General features: G+C 48.8%; 1 protein-coding gene across 15 annotated transcripts in view; it reads right to left on the bottom strand.

The window, feature by feature from the left end:
* mbnl1 (muscleblind-like splicing regulator 1) overlaps nt 1–22,509 on the bottom strand; it is a 52,968-nt gene that overhangs the window by 22,899 nt on the left and 7,560 nt on the right. For 9 of the 15 annotated variants that reach the window (XR_003933453.1, XM_030115365.1, XM_030115373.1 and 6 more), the window contains exons 2-6: nt 18,357–19,297; nt 3,450–3,620; nt 3,116–3,340; nt 1,744–1,983; nt 709–762 (exon numbers count right to left, since the gene is read on the bottom strand). Coding sequence is in view for 14 of the 15 variants with exons in the window: in XM_030115365.1 (XP_029971225.1) it covers nt 709–762; nt 1,744–1,983; nt 3,116–3,340; nt 3,450–3,620; nt 18,357–18,530 (864 nt within the window). In the remaining variant the exon portion in view is untranslated. Of the gene's footprint in view, nt 1–708; nt 763–1,743; nt 1,984–3,115; nt 3,341–3,449; nt 3,621–18,356; nt 19,298–19,612; nt 19,866–20,109; nt 20,228–22,509 lie in introns of those variants that run through there. The other 6 variants (XM_030115377.1, XM_030115374.1, XM_030115376.1 and 3 more) reach the window with 3 other exon arrangements.

Raw genomic sequence — 22,509 nt, forward strand, 5'->3', positions numbered from 1 at the left:
GTAGGAAGCACAGAGAAAGGGAGGCTGCACTGCTAGCTCCATGATAAACTGTGTAAGCCATGTTTAAGTGATGGTTCACTCTCAGACTGGAGTCAAAAATGGTCTAAGGCCAAGCGACGGCAGTCAGAGGTGGATGTTTGAGCTGCACGTGTCGGTCTGGGCTTCTATCTTGGCATGAGGCCATTCTTGAGGTCTGAAAATCTGTGAAGAGATCCGATGATGGAGTGAACTATCATTTGAACGGTTAAAATCTGTTAAGGTGGGCTCACTCCTGTCAGACTTTTCCTCATCGCCCCACCTTTATCCATCCCACATGCACTAGCAACACAGACATGCGCTTGATTGAGCTGCTGCACAACACGGATCACGGACTTTGACATCAGACTGAAGCCATGCCACCGTTAAAGAAGCTCCTCTTCCCTAACCCTCTCTGACTGGTGTTAAATCGGGCTACATGTGATAAAGTGAGTGTGGCTACTCGTCACAAATTCCACATCTGGATTTGTGTGTGATGTTAAGGACTGAAGCCACCATCACTTTATCACAGGCAAATATGACAGATATACAGGAGGAAAAAAAACAAAACAAAACAAAAAAAACAGACATTGCACTGAGACAACGACAACAAAAATAGCTCGGTATCTTTGGTTAAAACACAGCTCTACAACAAAGCCACATGCCAAGCTAAAAGGTGAAAGGTCATAGTACCAGGTCAAAGGTTGCGTCGAGGGGTCGCTTCAGTGATTTGACAGCCGACTGAGTCTTAATTAGCAGGCAGCGAGCACATGATGGCAATGGGCCAATGGGGTTCAAGCGCATTAACATAAACCAGCAAGCAGAGGTGCATCATGGGGGCAGCAGTGCAGTTTGGGTATAGGTGAGAAAAAACAAAAACAAATAAAAAAACAAATCATTGGAATGCAGTATACAAGGGGAAAACAGGACTAAGGCATGCACAGTGTGGACACTAGCTCTACGGCTCGACAGTTAAATGATCATCAATAGTACACGGTGACTACCAGTCTACATTAGTTTACGTCACACAGACATGGATGAATAACAGCGGTCAGCAATTACAGTAAGAGACTCTTAGCGACTGTACTGATCAGATAATCCTGTTCCACTGTGCACAACATAGTCAGGTTCACATTACAATGATTCACCCCGGCTCCCAGTTTAGCTACATCAACATGTGAGATCAACGCAGTGCGGCTGTGCTATCATTCAGGGGTGCCGTTACTGTAAAACAGGACTGAAAGCACAATGAATCCTTTTTTTTTTTTTTTAATGTCAAGAGGAAGAGAAGTTATAGATAGGAAGCACAGGAACAATGGAGTCATGAATAAGGCCAGGCCGTCAGAGACAGAAAGAGAGAGGAACTGGACGCTCTGCTTGTGGTCTGAGATGAGACGAACAAGGAACGAGACAATCGGTTCATCACATTACAAAGAACGGCTCAAAGTGAGGCTAGTGGGGGTTAGAATGCTCTATTGTCCCATCCTTCTTCTTATCACCCAGCGAGCAGATTGCACCCAAACCAACATGCAGACCTTTACATTTCGACCTGGCGAGAGCAGAAGTGAAAAGGCTGCGTAATATCAACCAGGAAGGTGAGACAGGTGAGTATGAAACACAGAACATATGCCCCCTCGGGTCATTCACATGGTATCAGCTAGCCCTGGCATAAATGTACAGTTCTGCGTGTGTGGAAGAGTGTGAGCGCTCCCGAATGAGGCTGCTTACCATGGCCGCGGCGGCTGTGGCCTGGTTCACCTGGTGCTGCGCTGCCTTAATTTTGGCCTGCAGGTGAGCCGGCGGGTGGAAGTACTTGCACTTTTCCCGGGAGCAGCGGCCTTTGATGTAGTCCATGCACACGGTGACCGTGTTGTCATTGGTGTCGATCATGGTGCTGTCTGCGGGGTGGGCGAAGCGGCAGTCGTTCTCCCCCCGAGAGCAGTTCCCCCTTTGGTACTCCCGACACACCTGCAGACCGAAAAACAACGCCACAGTCAGCACCACAACAATATTTCTATTTAACTTTTCATACTTTGGTGCCTTAAAAACACAGCATCCATCCATCAGCCCATCCATCCATCCATCCATGCATCCATCTCTCTGCATAGAGTATTTCTTTTCACACTGAACTGATTGTTTCCATGACGTAATCAGAAACTGTGAAAACTTAAGCACTTGAACCTAATAAACACATTCTCCCTAGAGACATGTCCCAGACAAACTGGGTTAATTGGTGACTTTAATCTCTCTGTCTATCTCTCTCACTGTGGCATGCTGGGATATGTTTTGAAACGTCAAACAGTTTTTAATCTGGACACCAGAGGGCAGCACCTTCCTCTGAATCCACCGTAGTTGCCTGTCGTCTATCATCCTGCTTTAGTGTTTCAGTGTGTGTGGCTGAGCTAAGTGTGCACTCCATACACAATATAAATATAGTTATTGTTGAACTGTTTGCTTTTCCAACTGTGATTTAGAGGAAACCCACTCAACAAAATGAGCTCTCTGTTCATTACGCAAAGCAGCTATTGGAAATGTGGGATTTCCATGTTTCTGGCTGTGCGGAGCAGCTCTAAATGCATCTGTGGAAATAAAGGATAATGACATATTGCAGATATTTCCTTTGCAGTGAGAAGAAAAGAGCACTTGGGAGGAGGTTTGAGTTCCAGACTATTTGTTTGGTGTTGGTTCACTCAGGAATCATTACGAAGTGGCGCTCTCTCCACTCAAACAAACATGTTCAGACTGAGTTGTGGTGCTTGCCTCCCGGTATTTTGGGAAGTGCACCATATGAAAGCACAAACTGTGCTGGTAACGGATGAGGAACATAGATGAAATGGAGATCATCACAACCTAAATAACTCTTAATTACAGCGCAAGTCAACGCTGGATGCAATAAACAGATGACATATCAGAGCTTATTAACACTTATTTCTTCATTAATCAGGTTTTGCTTCGCATGAATGCACTTGCTATTCTTCCTACAGTTTATCTTCAGATACTGTTTATGAAAATCTAACAAGGTGCCATTATCCTCCTGCTTAAACAAGCAGATAGCCGAACTCTCAGCTAGGATTTTCAGAGAAGTATTGATGACTGTCACCTCGAGTCTGTCTGTTCTCAGCAGTTTCTGGGCGGCGGCAGCGGCGGCGTTGGGGACTTGGCTGACGGCGGGGCTGGAGGCCATGAGGACGGGGGTGCTGGGCAGGATCTCCGGCGGCATCAGGCCCGGTGACACCGGGCTTAGGTAGGGGTTAAAGGCCGCGGCCGCGGCGGCCGCCGCTGCGCTGGCGTTGGTGGCCAGGCCCGGCGTCACCGAGAACATGGGCTGGGGGGCAACATGGAAGGAGACGAATCAGAGGACGTGTGCACAAAGCGTCAGCTTTCTACACTGGAAAAGAGAGGGATGACGGAGCCGTGCACGCCTGTCCTCTCACCATGGGTGGGAGCTGTGTGCCGGGCATCATGGCGTTGGCGAGCTGCATCTGCTGGGCCAGCATGACCATGTTCTTCTGCTGGATCAGATTGTTCCTGCCATTGATCTCCAGCTGGGTCTTTAGGTGGGGAGGGGGGTGCAGGTACTTGCAGTTCTCCCTGGAACAACGGCCCTGCGGGGGTAAACAGACAGAGTCAAGTCTCAGTGCAAGTCAGGAATGGCCAGTTTATGCAGAGAAGGCTGGAACCCGGTTCATGTGGACTCCTCCACCTGGGTTCCGTCGCCCAGACGCATTTCATTGACTGGTTGATGTTAGTTTGTGTAACTTAAATATCCTCAAAACCTTTCCGTAAACTGGCATTAAACTTCTAAAATCTAGGCCGAAACATTTGAGATTAAAGGGAGTGTAGTCATGAGATCCGCTCAGCAGCTGCATCGCCGCCATTGTCCTGCCAGACACGACGAGCATCAACAAATCTCCCATCTGAGCGTGGGAAACAAAACAAGCGTGCTCACGGCTCTCAGTGTCAGACGCTTCGACTGACATGAGGTCTGGTCTCACTCCATCAGTAATTGCGGACGGCTCGCTGTTCCCGTCGCCGCCCTGCTGGGACGTGTGTGTAGACGTGCACTTGCTGCAGGAGGTCAAGCCCGATGCCGGGGTGATTCCTCCAGCTACATACCTAAATGCAGCACGGTGAATACGATCTGCCTATAGTGCATCCACAACCATCCTGAGGTCACGCTCCGAAGCCTCTGAACGATCCTCCAGACAGGGATCCCGTTCTGCTGAGACCCTCCAGTCATACCTCCAGTCTGGAGCACATTCTCATGCAGGCAGGAATGCGTGCACGTGGCCGCGTGCACACGGAGGTCGTGTTCGTGTGACAGGTGGCAGCTACATGAGAAAGCACGCACAAAGCCGTCCACAGTTCAGCAGAGACGTGTGTTTACTTTCAGCCCTGCGGCACAGCTGATCAGCCGGTGGGAGTCGACCCAGGGCACCTGACAGGTGCCGAGCCGAGACGGCGCAGCGAGGGACACGCGCAAATGTCCTTTTAATGTTGATTCTGTTCATTTGTCTCAAGTCGCAAGCTCAACTTTTCACTGGATTCCTGTTTAACTGGCTGCAGGCTGCTGTGCAGATGAAAGTGATGGACAAAGTCCTGGCCCGGGTCCTGGCCCGGGTCCTGGTCCGGGTCCTGGTGGACAACATGTCTCGTCTCTACGCTGTCTCTGCTTTTGTGCTCATTCATTGAGTTGAGGAACCTAGGAAGTGAATAACGTGCTCCTCAGCTGTGTCTCCCTATAAAGCCTTGGACGCAGCGCTGACACATGGAAGATATTAGAGTCTGTTTGCCTCAGCAGTCAGATCTCAAATCTTCAAAAAGATAGGAGGCCATCCACATAAAACACAGCACAACCCCTCTGCGCACGCACACACACACAAAATGGCAATCACTGAATCAAAGGCACAAGCAGATTCATATTGAACGGCGCTTTTTCACATACACCATGGAGTAAATCTGTTTCTATAAGTGAAAAGGAGCAGTCAGGTCAGTCTAGTGCTCAAGTAACACATCGTACACATTTCTGTCTGTGTCGGTCAATTTTTCTCAATTTTCTGCATTATGTGTGTGCTTGGTACCTACAAATTGTTAATTTAAGCTCTGAAACAGAGGCGCCTGGACACGGACCACGAGCACCGAGCTGAGCTGGCATTCAGGAGATTTCTGACGCCGAGAGCGCTGAGTGTGGAAAAAAAGACGAGTCCAAAGCAGGTTTCTAATAGCACTGATCCAGAGAGTGACAACGACATCCAGAGTGTGTGTGTGTGTGTGTGTGTGTGTGTGTGTGAGAGAGAGAGAGAGAGAAGGGGGGGCTGGTTGTAAAGGCAAAACAGATCAGGTTGCGTTCACCCCATATGACCCGTCGACTGCTGGACTCACAACTGCAGTGTGTGTGTGTGTGTGTGTGTGTGCGTGCGTGTGTGACGTCTGAAGTCACTACATGCCAAACTGTTCGGCGAAAAACAACGTTAATCATGACAGACAGCCATTTTGGATGTTGAAAAAAGAAATCGAGTCCCAGAGGAGTAAACATCAGACTGACATGAGGTGAGAGAGGTGTGTGTGTGTGTGTGTGTGTGTGTGTGTGTGTGTGTGTGTGTTGGGGGTGGGGGGTTGATGGGAGTGCCGAGCTGCGTCAGGGAAAGTTTAGAAGAGGTGATTAGTGGGTGCCAAGGAGGAGAGGGGGAAATGGGAGAGGACAGGAAGACCCTCGCTCCACTCGCAGGTCTGTTGTCGTGGCTTGAGCGGCCTGGAGCAGCGGCTCCAGATGGCGTCCACGGCGAGGCCGGGGCCAGACGCCACCGAAATATCCGACCTCCCAACTCCACTCACCATTAAGAAGGAATATTAGGATAATGTCTCACACACACACACACACACACACACACACGTCTGAGGTCTGTAGGGATTATCTGCAGTAAACTGACAGACAAACGGAGAACTTTCAAAGTTCAGCAGGTTCACCCCGCTGCAGCGCCGCTCCGCTCCTTACTGTAACATGAACAATGTAATCAGAGGAGATCATGGAGACCTGTGTTCTCGTCGATGCACTTCAGAAAGCTTCCTGCAGACGTGCACGGTGCATGTGGACACGGCTCAGCGTTTCACCTCCACGATGCCTCCGATAACAGGGACTCTGCAGAAAACAGTCCGTGTGCGTTTTACTGGGGATCGAGTCCGATTGAGGAGTCGATCCCCAGGTGGAGCTGCAGCGTCCCAGCGTTGTCTCACTCACACACACACACACACATACACACACGAGACTGCTGGGTCGAAGGTCATCAATGTTTTCCTCAACAAATAGTAACTTTGCTTACGAGTTGAATTTAAAACACATCTTTACATTACAGTCGTAGAAACCTAAAGTGAGAATCCAGCCTCCGTCACCACAGCTCAGTGTTCCCGATGACGACAGGATGAATGAGAGTGAACCGACTGTTTAATGCGCCATGTACTGTGAGTTACTGTGAAGGTGTGTGGGATCACACACACACTGCTCTCCTGAACCGCCCCGCCCCCTCCGAGTTCAGTCCAGGCCATGTTTCGTAATGTCGGCGGGGGTCCGCGAGCCTCCCGGTTAAAATCCACACCAAACTGGGAACAACAATCCCGGCGGCTACTGGACGGCCCGTTTGATAAGTAGTGAAAACACACCCCACCCCGAACACTCTCACTTCTGTCCGCACACACACTCGCACACACACGCCCTGCTTTGTGACTGTGTGGGATTTGAACAAACAATGAAGCAGCGTGTGAGGAATGCTGGGTGGAGCCGCGTCCCATCCTTCTGAGGAGGGCGGACGGAGCACGTGTGTGCCAGAGAAACTCGGCGTGAAGGTGGAAGCAGTGGCTCTTCCCCGAGGGCACCAAGAAAATCTCGCCAATAAACCGGAGCTTCCCCACACGGGAGGACTCGTAACTCTTCAGGACGGCTTGTTTAGAGAGACTAAATGCTTTGGGGTCATTTTAGGAACTGTGGAGCTTTCAGCCGGCGTGATTTGCGAGCGTTCTGCCAGTGGAGGCTCAGAATGCAGCGTCATTCATTTTTAATGCTCCACTCATCATCAGCTTGCCTCCATTCAATGAGCTTCAAAACTTCTTCCAACTTCTCCCGACGATCCATAAAGACTTCAGACTGTTCATTCGCATCCTGCTCGTGTGCTTTTCATTCACCGATGTACTCCGCTTCACTGTAATTCATGTGGCTGTGCAAATGAAGTCTGGCTTCATGCTGCAGCCGTATAGCTGAGACCTGGAGGCTCCAGGTGGGAGAAGTTCCCCTGTCCAGCTGGGAGTGTCTGCTCTGTATGATCACATATATCATGGCTCCGGAGCCGATCTCAGCTCCTGGGAAAACACTGCTTCATGACATTTATCCTCTGAGGGTTGAAAGCACTGTGACAGTTTTCCCTACAGGCTTCAAACTGTCCAAAACATTTCCTCCAACTTAAAAAGCTGAGGGAAAAAAAAAAAAATCTATCATCCCAGCTCCTGCAGGCTGTGTCTGCTTTGCATGGCTGATTTCAAGCATGGGTTTGAATGTATAAATGTCACAATGCAGTGGTAAACAGCGGAGCATCTCCACGTCTGATTCAGATGTGCACGAGCTGCAGTGGCGCGGTGCGACGGCGTGAAGCCGCGCTGTTCTCGGCCCCGCGTTCCACTGACTTCTGTCTAAACATACACACAGATGAAAGGCCTTTCTCCTCACACACTGTGAAAGAGGCTTTGTTCTGCCGGAGAGCGGCGGAGACTCAAAGGACCCGGCGCTGGGCCGGCTCGCTTTGTCTACTGTGCTCTCAAACACGGCATACGATTAGAAATACGTCACCTCGCTGGGCGCAGGTGAAGGCGCAGCTCCTGGAATCAGACGGTCCGCAGGCTGGACGGCACACGGCCAGCTCCGCTTATTCAGACGTCTTCCATACATTTGCAAGCTACCGAAACCTAATCAGCAATTCCCAATCGATATTTTCCATTTAGACGAGGGTACAATTGATTTCCTTTTTGTTTTCAGCCACTTATGTCAGCGTTAAATTAGCAGTCAGCCTCTTAAAGAAGAGGAAGAAGAAGACATTAGGCATGTTACGTGACGCAGGCCTGTCTGTGTGTGTGTGTGTGTGTGTGTGTGTGTGTGTGTGTGTGTGTGTGTGTGGGGGGGGGGGGGGGGGGGTTGGATTTCTATATCAGGCCATGAACACACACACTGGTGATTATGTCTCTAGCACAGTGCTGGGACAGCATGCACACGTACACACACACGCACACACAACACACGCACGCACACACAACACACGCACGCACACACACACAACACAAGCGCACACACACACGCACACCGCGTAGTGCTGATAAACATAAAAAGGAACCGTCAAGTGCATTTTTAATGCTTGCTTGTTTGTTTCACAAGTTTGGAGAGAATTTCTTTGTGCAGGGATTAAATACAGCAGTGGACACACACACACACACACACACACACACACACACACACACACACACACACACACACACACACACACACACACACACACACACACACACACACACACAGACACACAGACACACACACACACACACAGCAGTCAGTTATTCACACTTGAGAAGGTGTTGGTTCTCAGAAATGCCTCGGGTCAGATGTCACGTACACAGGAGTCCTGCATCCAAACTTAGACCTCTCTGTTTAGACCCCCCTCCCCGACCCCCCCAGCTATCTCTCACTATCTCTTTTTACACAAACACACTTACATGTGACTTTATTTACGCCACTTTTCCCCCGCCGAGTTGAGAGCGGCTCCTCCTCCTAACAAGGTTACTGTCTTTCTTTTCATTAGCAGTAATAATAGAGCAATCACGCACGTATCGATCCGAGCAGCAGCGCTTTATGAAAGCTATCCAGAGCTCACAGTGCGAGCATGAGCGGCGCCCCGGGAACGCTCATTTAATCATCTGGGAGCGCCTCTTTCCAGGGCAGGGATGGGGGGGGTCAGAGAGACGACAGCAGTTTCTGAAAATGACCGAGGAGTCGACTCTCTCCGAGTCTACAGGGCTCCTGGGTGGAGCATCAAAGCACGCTATTTATCTTAATCAGGCATTTCAAACCTTGAAAGATGACTAATCCTGAGAAATCTGACACTAATGGGTCAATTTGGAGCACTCTGCTTCTTTTTCTGACAGCATGTCTCTTTGTGGAACATGGACATTAACAGAGGAGGCTCCTCCAGCCCTTCATCATGGAGATACTCACAGATTACAGACGTGGTGTTTCTGACTAGATGGCTTAAAAACAGAGGAGGTGGAGAGAAATATCACAAAAGGAAGACAGAACGTAATCAGTAATGGTTTTCAGAGTTCCTATCAACATTTCCCTTGTTTTAATTTCAGTGAAAAACTCAATAATGTGTCAGATATATAACATTTTCTGTCCTATCATGATGAAAATCAGGAAAGTAAGAATTTCACTTCACATTTCTGAGCGGCAGCAGCTTGGCGGCGAGGCATCTGAAAACTTCTAAAGTTTAGAAACACATCATGAGGCCCCTTCTCTCTCACATATCCGTCTTTGAGCCCAGTTTTCCCGTCTTTCTCCACTAATCCTCATTTCTACCGCCACATCTGCAGCAGACTCATTTCCCCTCTCTGATCTGCGACTCCTGGATTACACAAATACCCAGAAAAAAAAAAAGGGAGGCAGAAAAGTCTGTCCATCAGCAGTGAAGCAATTCTCGCCGGGCAGATAATTAATTTAGTTTGCAGCACTAACAGATTTAATCTGCTGTGCATTATGCTAATCTGGTCTCATAGACTGTAATCCTATCCACAGCTCTAATCCCACTGTCAGCCGGCCTAATCCTGTTTCTGTGCCTGATTATCTCTCTCAGGCTTGGCACCAGCACAAGCATCAAGCGTTTACTCTCTTTTGGCATTTCAGGAAGTGACTGATCCTCGTCTGTGTTCTCAAGTTAGAAATTACATTCAAACCAGAAAATTCCACCGAAAATCACCACAAACCTGAAACTGAGAATAAGAGCCCAAAAATTTGAATGTTTTTCAATCCCTTTCCTTTATGTGAACCTTCCTTCTCAAGAGCTGAAAAACACATTTCATCTTTTTCCTCTCTGCACACCAGTTTAATGTCTTTAAAAAGCCACTTCTTCTTTAACTCATGGCATAAAGTCTAAAAAGTTGACAGAATTTGAATTAAAACGGTAATAATTTTGGTTCCTGGCTATAAAAAGTAGAAGAAATGATTTCAATATATCTTCCTGCGTTCTGACAGGTTTTTTTTTTTTTTTCAGGAAAGAATTTGGCAGAAAATATTTCCTTTTATATATTTCTTCATTTCATGATTTTTTTTTTACATTTATTATTTTCCTAACATTTTATTGCATTTCTTATTCATAATGATTTGTAATATATTTCTTATGATACATATCTAGTTTGTTTTTATCAGGATGTTTGACATCTTGAATTAAAAAAATGTATTTTCCGTTGTATTATATTTGTTTGAGATGTGCTAATCCTAGAGCTGTTTATGCATTTATGGAAATATAGAATTTTAGATCACATTTGTGGAGTTTGCTTATTGTGGTCCTCAGAATTTGTTCTTTTATTTTTAGCTTTTTCTAAGGTGACCTGACTGAAAACGGAGGTCAAAGTTCACCAGTATTCACCTCCTGACTAACATCTTGAAATCTTAAACACCGTTTTGTTTGAAGCTCATGTTTATCGCCCCAAACTGCAGAATCAGAGTTGCTTTTTTTCAACTTTCTTAAACAAAAAAATGAAAATAACCTTGATGTGAATGACCGAGGAAAAGATGAAAAGCAAAGTGCATCGAGAAGAAGGAGGCCTGGAGCCACGATGCAGCTAAAAGTCCTCTACATTTCATCATTATACGCCAGTGAGGAGCAGCCCGCAAGAAATTTGATTTCTGTATTTTAATGATGTGTACAGCGTGTTCTATACGCTCAGTGGTAAAAAGGAAAAGACAAGGTGAGGAGATGTGAGCGAACGCTGCTGAGGCTTCATGGCGAAGGCTGGAAACTCACAGTAGACACAAAGATGTTTCATTTCCCAGTCTTGTAACTCAGTAATAAAACAAACAAACACAAACGGATCATCTGGTGGCCTCGGCAGCAAGTCGACAGAACAGCCCTCCAATAACCATTACAAAGCAGTGGTAGGAATTAAGAGAAAACGAAGGCCGTGCCACGAGTCGACAAGCCCAGACACTGAAGCTCGGAGCAGGAATGCAGCACACAGCCACGCAGAGAGGAAAAACACGGACGGGGATCAATGTTCTCTGCTTCAGATCCGCCACAGGCCGGCAGGCATCTCACCAAACAGCTTCTGGCTGCAGCTCGCAAAACGCGTCGGCATCAAAGAGGAGGAGAGGCGGCCCGACAGCTGGCGGCGGAGCGGCAGCTGGAGGAGCGGCGTGGAAGTGAATAGGTGTGCCCCGGAGCGCCGCGCTCACCTGTCTAATGGACGGGTAATGGCTGAGCCGAATTACTGGAGACCTGCCCGCTGGCGTGTGAGCCGAGAGCTCAGAGAGCCGGCAGGTCGGAGGCAGAAGAGGAAACCAGCGAGGCGCGGGCGTGTGGCGGTCCTCACACGGCCCTTTGACCTTCTCTTCATCACCTACAGGTGAAGTTTCCTTCTGCGATACGTGAGGAAAGGCTGACGACCCCTTTAAACGTCTATCAGAACACGACAGTGAAGCCAACGACACACACACGGAAGCTTGAGGTTTGGGATCAGTCACTTTTCTCATTTTAAACTTATAGATTGTATAAACTCTTCAGTAACTGCCCAGTGTTTACAGTCACTGTAGAGAGAGATGCTCCGGCTGATATGATGAATAGAAATATTCAAAATTACAAATTGTAATATTGAAAAATAAAAAGGAAAAGTCACTCTGGATTGAAAGTGCAGGGTTTTTTTCATACAGAATTGTTCATGTATCTTTTTACTTTATGAAGCATTTGACACTTGTTATTAATGGGATATTAAACCTGTGTCTACTTTTGATTGTGACTCATATTTTTGTCTGTCGCACTGTCGCGGGTGAAGCTGACTGTTCCCATCTTTCATTGCTAATGTCTCATTTTTTTGGAGATATGTAGCTGCAACAAAATTTTAAATGAACTGAAACATGAATAAAAGAAAAAAAAAAAAAAACGGCACCAGCCTTGAAAATCACTGCATCTCCCAGGAAGTCAAACTTCAGACACTGTCGCAACATTTTAGGCATCAGCTTTTTAAATGTAAATATCATTCAAATCTCAGAGAGGAGCTGGGAAATTAAAAATAAAACAGTAGAAATGAATTCCTCGACGCCGATGCCATCTCCATCTCGGGGCTTTGAGCCGTCTCCATCTGCTAATTGGTGAAGCGAGCGAATCCCTGGGGCTATCTGAGGTTTGTGCCACGTCTGTCTGTAACGGAGAAGCAGTGAAACGTCTCCGGAGAAGCCATGATTGTATCAGCGGTGTAATAAAAGGGCCCAGTGTGGCGGCGGGACGGCGACGGCTGACACTGAGAAGAAAAGACGCTTGTGGCTGATCTGTCGTCACATAAGCTCACAGACACTGACGTGACGCCACAACAGACCGGAGGCCGACTGCATGTGCTTCAGTCTGTGTGTGAAGGCCAGGCAGACGCAACAATAGAGCCTTCAACCGCCTCGCAGCCTTCCCACCAAAATAAAGCCCGGATGGGCCTCGGCTCCGGAGAGAGGAGGCCGGCCTTTCAGTAAAACCTGCAGACGACTGAATCCGCCTTTCAAAGAGCAGAAATATTCACTGTGGAGGCCTCCAGATATCCCATTAAAAATCCAATTACAAAGAGGATAACAGCATCATCTGTAACGACGGCTCTGCTTTCTCTTCGTCGGCTGCATGGAATCTCCTGAACTTTAAGAAAAGTATCGTCCTTAACGTGAACGCGACAGCCGGACTGGAGGAGTTACCAGAGCCGTACGGTTCCCGCAGAACGCTTCCTTCTCGTGGTTCGAAGACGTCAGAGCCAGCAGGCTCCTCTCGTCTGGAACCGAATCGCAGCTTCGGTCAGGGAGACTCGATGTGACGAGCCTGGCTCGGTCGCCTCGGACTCTTCTCTGAGTGGCGCTGCTGCAGGTTTAGTCTGCCTGGAGGCCCTCTCTCTCTCGTCAGTTTGTGACCTATGATTGTTTGCAGTTGTCTCCTCCTCGCCGTGCTTCTTCAGGTTCAACTGTCCGTCTTCCCTCCCGATCGAATTCAAAGCTCAAGAGCCATGAGACGCTTCTGTTGTAAATGGTGCTAAACAAATGAAGTCCTGTGGAAAAACACCGTGTTTCTGAGATGAACAGTCATTATCACGATGCGCACGTACATACTCTCCTCTGCAGTCTCCAGGCTGACGGGTCCAAAAGGCAGCCGGCGAGAGACGAAAGCAGCACGCGGCGTCGGATTTCAAATAAAGTCATGTCTGAATGTGACTCATTTATTCAAACACCAAGGGAGGAAGTTTATTATGTTCCAGACAAACACTAAAAAACTCAACACGACGGCGGCTTACTCGTCCTCGGATTGATTCAGATCAAATTAAGCCAAAGTAAACACAAAGTGAAGCGTCGCTCTGCATTTTAAAGAGTGGAAGACGCTGTAAACTGCTGCCTGCATGTGGCCGATGAAGAGCTCCAGACAGCAGCAACACACGGATTAGCCTCTTGAACTTTTAACCATATGCTCACGCACACATACACACACACACACACACACACACACACACGAACACACACGCACGGCGTGCTGAATGTACTGGCCAGAGATGATCTGGATAATTTGCTTGAAATCATAAAAACACCGTCGGCTAGCAACACGGCTAATATTTACTCCGTGTGTGTGTGTGTGTGTGTGTGTGTGTGTGTGTGTGTGTGTGTGTGTGTGGGGCCGGCCACGGCTGGGTTTATGCGTGTGGTTGTGTGAGTGTTTAACCCGGCTGCTGAGCATAAACATGGAGTGAAAATATGGAGACAGAAATGAGAAGAGGGATGAAAAGTTTCAGACAGTCACACATTCCTCTGCTCACATCTGAAACACATTCCGTCTGAAGCTGCAGAGGAATCACGGACACCAGAAGCGATATTCAAGCAGTCGCTTTAGACCTGAATGGGAGTGAAATCAATGAAAAGCATGTGTTTCTCTGCAGAGCCACCACATCCTGGGATCTTTACTGGAAGTCGAGCAGGAACCCCTCCGCGACATGAGGCGAAGTGTGTGACAGCCTGACGGAGTCGGCAGCCCGGTTCGACCCGCTGCAGTCCGCCTGGACCGATGTGGAGGACGGGCCTCTGCAGCGCCCGCCCTGGCTCTGACAGCTGAGCAGAATATGGGACATGTGCCCCCGGGGTGCTGTGATAAAGAGTCTCAGCTTGGATTTCCATGTTTCTATCAGTGTAAAAGGACAAACAGCGGCTGAAGGTTCAGAGGTTTTTTTTTTTTTTTTTTTTATAAAGGCAGGAATGGAGAAATCTTTTCATTCGACATTGAGGTGGCAGCAGATGTTTCTCCGGCTCGCTGTGGGGTCTCTTCCTCTTTTTCCTGCTTGTTGCCGAATGGAAAACATGTGCAAACACACTGAGAGCAGGTGATGGAGCTGCTCTGGGTCATGAGACTCTCTCTGTTCTCACTTTCCTTCTCATTTTCTTTTGCTTGTTTGTTAAGAAAACTAAACTCGGTTTTATTAGCATGGTTTTCACTGTAAACGTTTTGACGTGGAGTTTACTTCCCGGAGGTTCTGAACGGTTTGAATCCTTTCTTCAAACACTCATTTTCTGTTTACTGGCTCTCCTATTGTTTTTCAGACTGACTTAACTGCTGAGATAAAAGCTGTCATGTAGTTTCCAAGATAGAATTTCAAACTGCGAGATGAAGCCAGAACTAGAAAAAAAAACAACGCATGACTGTCCAAGATGCGTTTTCCAGTCTGGACAGTAAATTAAAGGCTGTCCCCTGCACTGCATGGACATATTGACCACTCACAATGCAAACACAGCAGCACAGCCGCAGACGCAACACGTGCACACACACACACACACACACACACACACACACACACACACACACAGATTCACTCTCATTTACCCAGAGCAGACATGATGACAGTGGGTGTGTCAGGCTGGCAGGTAGACAAAGTACAGAGTCTACCTCGTGTGTGTGTGTGTGTGTGTGTGTGTGTGTGTGTGAGAGAGAGAGAGAGAGAACTGCCTGACGTTCACCACTCCTGTTTTCCTGTTGGGGGTAAACGGGGACTTGCTGCTGCTGGCGGGTTCACATCAGATCGGAGCTGATGCCACATGGGTTTATAAATACGTGTGTGTGTGTGTGTGTGTGTGTGTGTGTGTGTGCGTGTATACAGCCCGGGTTGGAGGGTGGTGTAGGGGCAACCGGGGTGTAATGTGAACCATCCCGTCCACACATGGGTGTGGCCTGAGGTAAATGAGGCGAAAACCAGACTGAGCGGGAAGTCAAGTGAGGAGCTCCCAGAGAACGAAAAACAAGCGACAACAAGTTGATTTACTGTAGCAACTAACCCACGTTGCTCCACGCTTCTCCCGGTCTGTCCTCACACAGACCGGCGTGAGCCCATCCTCCAGTCACTGAAGATACATGTTTGTGTTCGTCATTTCCAGAGACCCCAGCGTTTCCTGTTTTCTGCACAAAATCATGTTGTTTACACAGATTCACATTGAAATTAGTGCATCAGCCCCCAAACCTATGTGCCCAGCAGTTAATCATTAACAGACAAAGTTACAAAGCTGACTTTAAATCAGGGAGTCCAGGCTACCATTATCCTTCTCCAAATATTTACCCTGCCTCAACATAGCTGAGCTGTCTGTGTTGCACCAACCAGATCGACAGGCAGCAGAAAGGGCTGCACTCTGGGGTTAAGGCCAAGTTTAAGGCCGACCAACACCCACACACGTCTGCGGGAGGTTCGTGCACAGACACACTCAGACGGGCCCAACTTTAATGCCGTGGCCTAGATGAATCCCCCTGATTGATTGTCTCGCTGCGGGGTATGTCGTCCACATCTGATTACTGCCGTGAACAAGTTCCCAGAATAAAATAAATGCAATTTGAATCATACTGCTGTTTCTGGCACAAATATAGACCCTGCTCTAATTCCCTCAGTATGGGTCTGCAGGCACGGTCTGAGCAGGACACACGGTTTCTGCAAGTGGGACTGGATCTGCTGGAGTGTGCCTGTTTGAAACATGTTTAAAAAAGAAAAAAAGAAAAAGAAAAAAAGAGAGTGAAGAGTGGCTGTTGGGGAAATGACTGGCTTTGGGTGTGACCTGCTCAGCTATGCACTGGTGATCATGTGAGACCTGTTCTAATTATACACTTCTCAAGAAGAAGGTCGATCCTCTCTCATGGGCTGAGAGCGCACATGTGTCCAACGGGGTGCATTAGAGAGAGAGAGAGAGAGTGTGTGTGTGTGTGTGTGTGTGTGTGTGCGTGTGTGTGAGAGAGAGAGTGCAATGGGGGACGACGTGGCTTCATGTAACTCATCTGAGATTCTCGTCCTATTTCGACTCCCCAATCTAAGTTCAAGTGAAGTAGGACAAGTGATTTTTCAGTGTTGGTGTTTGTGGGTCTGTGCACTGTGTGTGTGTGTGTGTGTGTGTGTGTGTGTGTGTGTGTGTGTGTGTGTGTGAGAGACTATTTCTGACCAAGTCTCACTATACATTCAGACAGCACCTCGGCAGCCTTGGTTTTTGATCTCCTCTATCCTCATTTGCTCTCCTTCCTCTCCCTCTCTCTCTGCTTTCTTGTATGTTTCCATTGTGGTTTTCAGAGACCTGCTCTGTTTTTCATTACCAGTGGAAAAAATGGGGCCAGTGGTTAAAAAAAGTATCACACATCGCCATTAATGCACAAGTCCTAGTGGAAAATGGGTCCAAACTACTAAAATAGGCCCCGAAGGTCCTTCAAAAAACCCGTCATATATCTGCCAGCTCCTCCTTTCTAGTGGTGACCTTTAGCTCAATGTGAATGACAATTTAAACATGTGTCCACGTCTCTGGACCCTTCTGTCTGGAGATAAAAAGCTCCACCGCCACTGTGTGTGAACAGACTGAAGTCAGAGACCACCACATTACTGCAGGAGGCTTTAGTTTTAGGAGGACTGGCGACGATTTCTGCAGTGAGATTTCAACAGATTTTGCTCGCCTCATTAAACTCAGAGATCTTGGAACGCAGCGACAGCACTTCAGAGAAGTCAAACGAGGAAAACAAGCAAGAAGTTTGCTGAAATATTCCTGAATGACTGAGAGTGTTTGCAATATTGGTTGTTGGGAGTTCTTTAAAGATGTGGAAGGTCGGAGAGCAGAGGAGGATCTATGGAATCGAGACGAAGGCGTGTTTGTTTAACTGAGCTGATTTTCACACGCGCGCACGGGCGTGCTCACATTGTGAGGAAAGTTGGGAAAGTTTCAGGCCCTGACAATGCTCCTCTGTGCACATCTGGCTGGAAACGCTGCTGTGAGTCAACGTGTGCATGCTGTCCTCATCTTAACCCCGCTCCGCTGCGCTCCTCCACACTCAATGGCCACGAGTCACCAATGTCCGCAGGGCAGAAGACAAACACAAACCTTTGTGCGTGCGTGTGTGTGCGTGTGTGAGAATGCTGGAAACGTTGGGTAGCGGTCCACCCATCTCTAGAGAGGTGCTCTGATAAAAACAACCAAAAAAAGAGTGATTGTGAAAGAGAGAGAACGAGAGGATGAGATATGTTTGTTTTTCTTCCGGTTGCCTAAAATTGGAGAAAATGATTTCATGGCGTGCGGCGAACCTGCCCTGAAGTCTGGTCAAACGGAAAGGCAGACGTATAGAGAGAGAGCCCCCGGCTGCCCTCAGGCCTCTGCACAGGAAGTGGTTTCAGCGAGGGAGAGCGACACGATGACGCCATCGGCTCGCTCCTCTCTAACTGCCGAGGCGTGCTGTGCTCCGGGCGTTCGCATGTGACAGCCGATTCATCCGTCTTCCAGTACAAAGCCTGGCGCAGACGGAAGACGCTGTGCTGCTGTAGTAAACTCACACGCAGCGTCACAGGTTTTGCAGCTGAATCTTATGTAAACAACAGTGAAAACAAGTGTTTTCAATACAGCGTTTGAAAAAGCGGCGGCTCCCCCCTCTGCCGTCGCGCCTCAGTCACCTGACCAGAAGTGGGCGGGACTAAGGAGAGCACATGCTGTGGCCACATGGTGCGCCCCAGCATGCCATTTCCAGTTTGCAGCCCCCTCAAACGGTCTGAATGCCCACGCCTGCCCCACACGTCTTCTCCCGTCTTACCTTCAGCGAGTCGAAGCAGGCGATGACCCGCCCGTTGTCCACCTGGCAGCTCTTGGCCGGATGAGCGAACTTGCACTCCTGGTCGGAGCGTGAACACGTGCCGCGCTGGAACTCCCGACATACTTCCAGTGTCAGCCACTTTGTGTCGCGGATGTGCGTTAGGTTGACCGCCATGGCGAGGTCCTGGCGAAGGGTATTCCACCGAAACCAAATGTGCTGGGGAGCGGGTGAAGCGCCTCTGGTGTCGTTAATCCACCACTAAGAGCTTTTCTGGGTGTTGTCGTTGGTGCGGTTACTGTCTGTGGCACATTCAGAAGGAAACGCTTCTAGTGATTGAGACGGCTCCTTCTCCGAAGTGAAATGTTGCTGGACGACGTTTCGTTTTGAAGGTCAATGGATCATTTCCCCCAACAGAGTGATTACATCCAGGACACCAATTATCGGGGCTCGATTTCTCTGGCTCGCCGTTTATTGCTTACTCAAAGTTCTCACCTACAACATTCCTCGAAGCTAAAGTGGCAAACAGACCGTGGGGCCGAACCGGTCGCCGTCGGCGCAGTGGAACAGGCAACGAAGGTGACAGTCTGGGTGTAGCCTGCTGTACAGGAAGGTTAAGGACACTGAGGAGTGAGTGGAGGCTCCGAGGGCTGAAGGCCAAGGTGAAAGGCAGGTGGGTGAGATGCTGCGTGGCCTGGGGGCGTGCTGCTGCTGCTGCTGCTGCTGCTGCTGTGGAGCTCTGGGCGGCAGGGCCGTCGGGTGAGGAGAGGCTGGATGGTGGCGGGGGCGGATGGGCCGTTGGTGCGCGGGCTGCGAGGAGGGTGTGGTTGTTGTCCTTGCACTCGTGTTACTGTGGCAGCAAGCGAGCGAGGCGGGGGGCGGGGTGGAGCTTCAGCTGTAGAAGCAGGTCAAAGCTGCAGCAGACATCAGGGAAGGCACTTCCTCTAAAACACGGAGAAGAAAGAGAAACAAGGGAGAGACAGACAGAAAAGATTAGTCTTAACGATACACTTCATTTCCCTCACAGTTCCTGAACTGCAGCGTTTCTTTGTGAAGCCATGCCGCTGCTGAGCTGTGCTGCTGTGGGAACGAAGAATATGCAAAAATGTCTGACATGCAGGGGAGTCTGCTAAAACAAATAAAACTTTCACCCACCCTGCGCTCTGAACACACACTCATCACGCCACACCATGCACAGAGATACACACACACACACGCACACACACCAATGCACAAAGCTTCCATTCACAATTTTCCACCTCTTCGGGTTGACGCAGGAGAATCGGATCGAACGCTGCATCACCGACAGTCCAGGCAAGCAAGGGCGGTCATTACAAGTGTGCTTAAAGGTGAAAGAAAGGAAGAGAGTGAAAGCAAGAGGGAAGTTGAGGCAGGGCATGAGGCAGAGGAGGTTAGTCATTTCCTCTCTTGCGAAGCCGTGCGAGAGTGACGACCAATGAGAGTCAGCAGAGTTGCAGCAACATTCTGGGCCGAGCGCCAGGTGAGAGCAGGGGGAGGAGCCACGAGGAGGCTGACCTGCCCGCTGCCGGGGAAGAAAACAGGCTCAAACGATCACTCTGCTCACTCCGTAAACGACTGCCTGCCTTCTTAAACACACTACGTGTCCAACAATGACAGAGAGTAGACAGTTACTCTCCTCTCCAGAGAGAAGCAGCCCTGCGGTCCAACGTGAACCTGCCGGCTGCGACGGCACAACTCTTATTTCAATTTACTGCATGTAGAACAGATCGCTTACCATTTCTGTTCTCGGCGCGCAGCGTGGCCTGCGGTTGCTATTTTTGGTGACACCATTGCATAAAACTTGCTGGGGGATTTTTTTTCATGACCGGGCTCCCAGGGGCCCGTTTCCCCGCTCTTATCGCACGGGCGGCGCGAGTCACCACGCCCTTGTTTGGAGAAATGGCTGTGCACAGATATGCATGCGCACCTTGCGCGCCGCCGTGCACTGCTGCTAACTTTACAGCACTGCAACACTCTCTATCAGAGCCCTGCAGCAGTGCAGCCCAGGTCATGATGACCCAGCAGCATGGACGCACCGAGCGCAGAGAGAGAAAGAGCCAGTGAAAGACAAAACTGATTACTTCCACCTTGGATGACCCCCATGATAACAAAAGTAGCATTCCTGCTAGCTATGACCTTTGGAGTGCAGAATAATCATCATACAAACGCTACAACAGTCCAACCCTAACCACACACAGCGCTCAAACACGGCTAATTCTTTTCCATATCATGCTCGGCTGACGGAAGATTAAAACAAATCAAGCTTTAAATAAAGCACACGGAGATCAGATGTATCGCCTCACATCTCATAAATCAAATAAGGCATTCTAACCTTTCATCAAAAGCTGCCATACCTCATCCAGAAGCAGACATTTTGCTCAAGTCTATCGACTGTTTCATGCCAAAAAATGTTTTTGAGCAGCAGGTTCCTGTTTTTCTGTTTATATGCGCATGGGCATGTTTCTGTTCACATGAACTCTTTCCACATTAAGCTGTTCATCATTTGATCTTCACTGCTGTGAGAACGTCGGCCAAGTCTACAATTTATGTAATCCAGAGTTCCCCGGACCCGTTTTATTTTCTTTTTAAGGGTAATATTGACACTACATGGATTTATTGCTGCAGACCAGCCTGATGAGAAATACAGTACAACTCAGACGTCCAGCGTGGTTTCAGTGAGAAAGATCCGTCTCTGAACAGAAGAGTTTTCATGACCTCAGGCAGCAGCCGTCTTCAGAAAGATGAAGGAATGCGACGACTTGAAGCCTGACGAGCGGACTCCCCAGCCTGCCGAATCAGTTACTATGGTTATGAGGACTCAGACCAGCCGTATCGGTGAGACCGGAGTGCGCTGTACAATGTGGCAGAGTGATAATGAGTGCTCATTATGATCCTTCATGTCTGGACAGGGGCATCCTTCACTTATTGATTTCTTCATTTCTACGGTCTTTTTTGTCGGTGTGCCTCTCCCTGTATCAAATTCCACTTTAGCTGTCAGAGCTCTTCCTCTGCTCGGCATCCATTTCAAATAAATTACTGTCTAATACTATTTTCTTCTCATGTCTTATCACTTTTTCTCTTTCTGCTCTCGCAGGAGGATGTTTGACTCCTTTTGGTCTCCCCGCTCTGTTCGCCACTTTGACTCCATCAATATGTCTGACTTTGTGCCCTCAGTGTCACCGTCTGGTAAATGTTCTCTCCCAGCATCCTTAGCAGCTCAGCACTCCCCCAGACTCCAAGGTCTCGCAAGATGGTGCAAGGTCAACGGTGTAGGGAAGGAAAGACGGCGAGAGGGAGAGGGCGGGAGGCATTTATGCTTCCCGTCGGCCTGTGTGACACGTGGCAGACACATTACGGTGCCGTGAGAGGAAGAGGAAGTATCATTAACAGCTCACCCTCATGTGACACCAGCGTTTGCCTTAATGGCGCTAAGTGTGGATGAAAAATGAGACACGTCTTCTACCTTTCCTCCGGTACGAGCACCAGAGCCAAGAGTCCAACCTTCACCAGGGTACAAACCATGCATAACGCCCGCCCCGCCGCTCATCTGCATGGGGCGCCGTGATGAATGGCGCTCGTGCATTAGGAGGATTTCTTCAGCTCTTTTGTTACCGAGGCACGTCTGGAATGACTGAAAAGCTGGAGCAATCAGAACAACTTAATAATCCCGGCTGGTGTTGACGCTGCCATTGTGACTAACTGGAGGATGAAAGGTTTGGTTGACGCTGACTCGACTCCTCATATGAGTGAGAGACACGTGATTAGTTGAGATTAGCGTTTATTGACACCACAGCTCACGCAGCAATGGAGGGCTTCATTGTGTTTACCCCAAAAGAAGCAGTAGATAGAAGTGAACTGATGGTCTTAGTGGAAATGACACTAAATCAAAACAGATATTTTACTTGTTGTACTGCACCACCGTCTGGAAAAAAAGCCATCGCTTCAAGGCCGAGCTGCTATTTTCGGCCGGGACTGCGGAGAAAGAAGTGTCGGTCGTTTCTCGTTTGCTGCCTTCCAGTAAAGGGAGTGGTTTCAGCGTTTTGACAGAGGTGGAGTCAGGGTGACAGTGTGCTGATACAGGTCATCGCAGTGGACAACGCCGGAGGAAACGCAACACCCCCACTTTCATGTGTGT

Source organism: Salarias fasciatus, chromosome 18 (genome assembly GCF_902148845.1).
Source record: "Salarias fasciatus chromosome 18, fSalaFa1.1, whole genome shotgun sequence".
Classification (NCBI taxonomy): Eukaryota; Metazoa; Chordata; class Actinopteri; order Blenniiformes; family Blenniidae; genus Salarias; species Salarias fasciatus.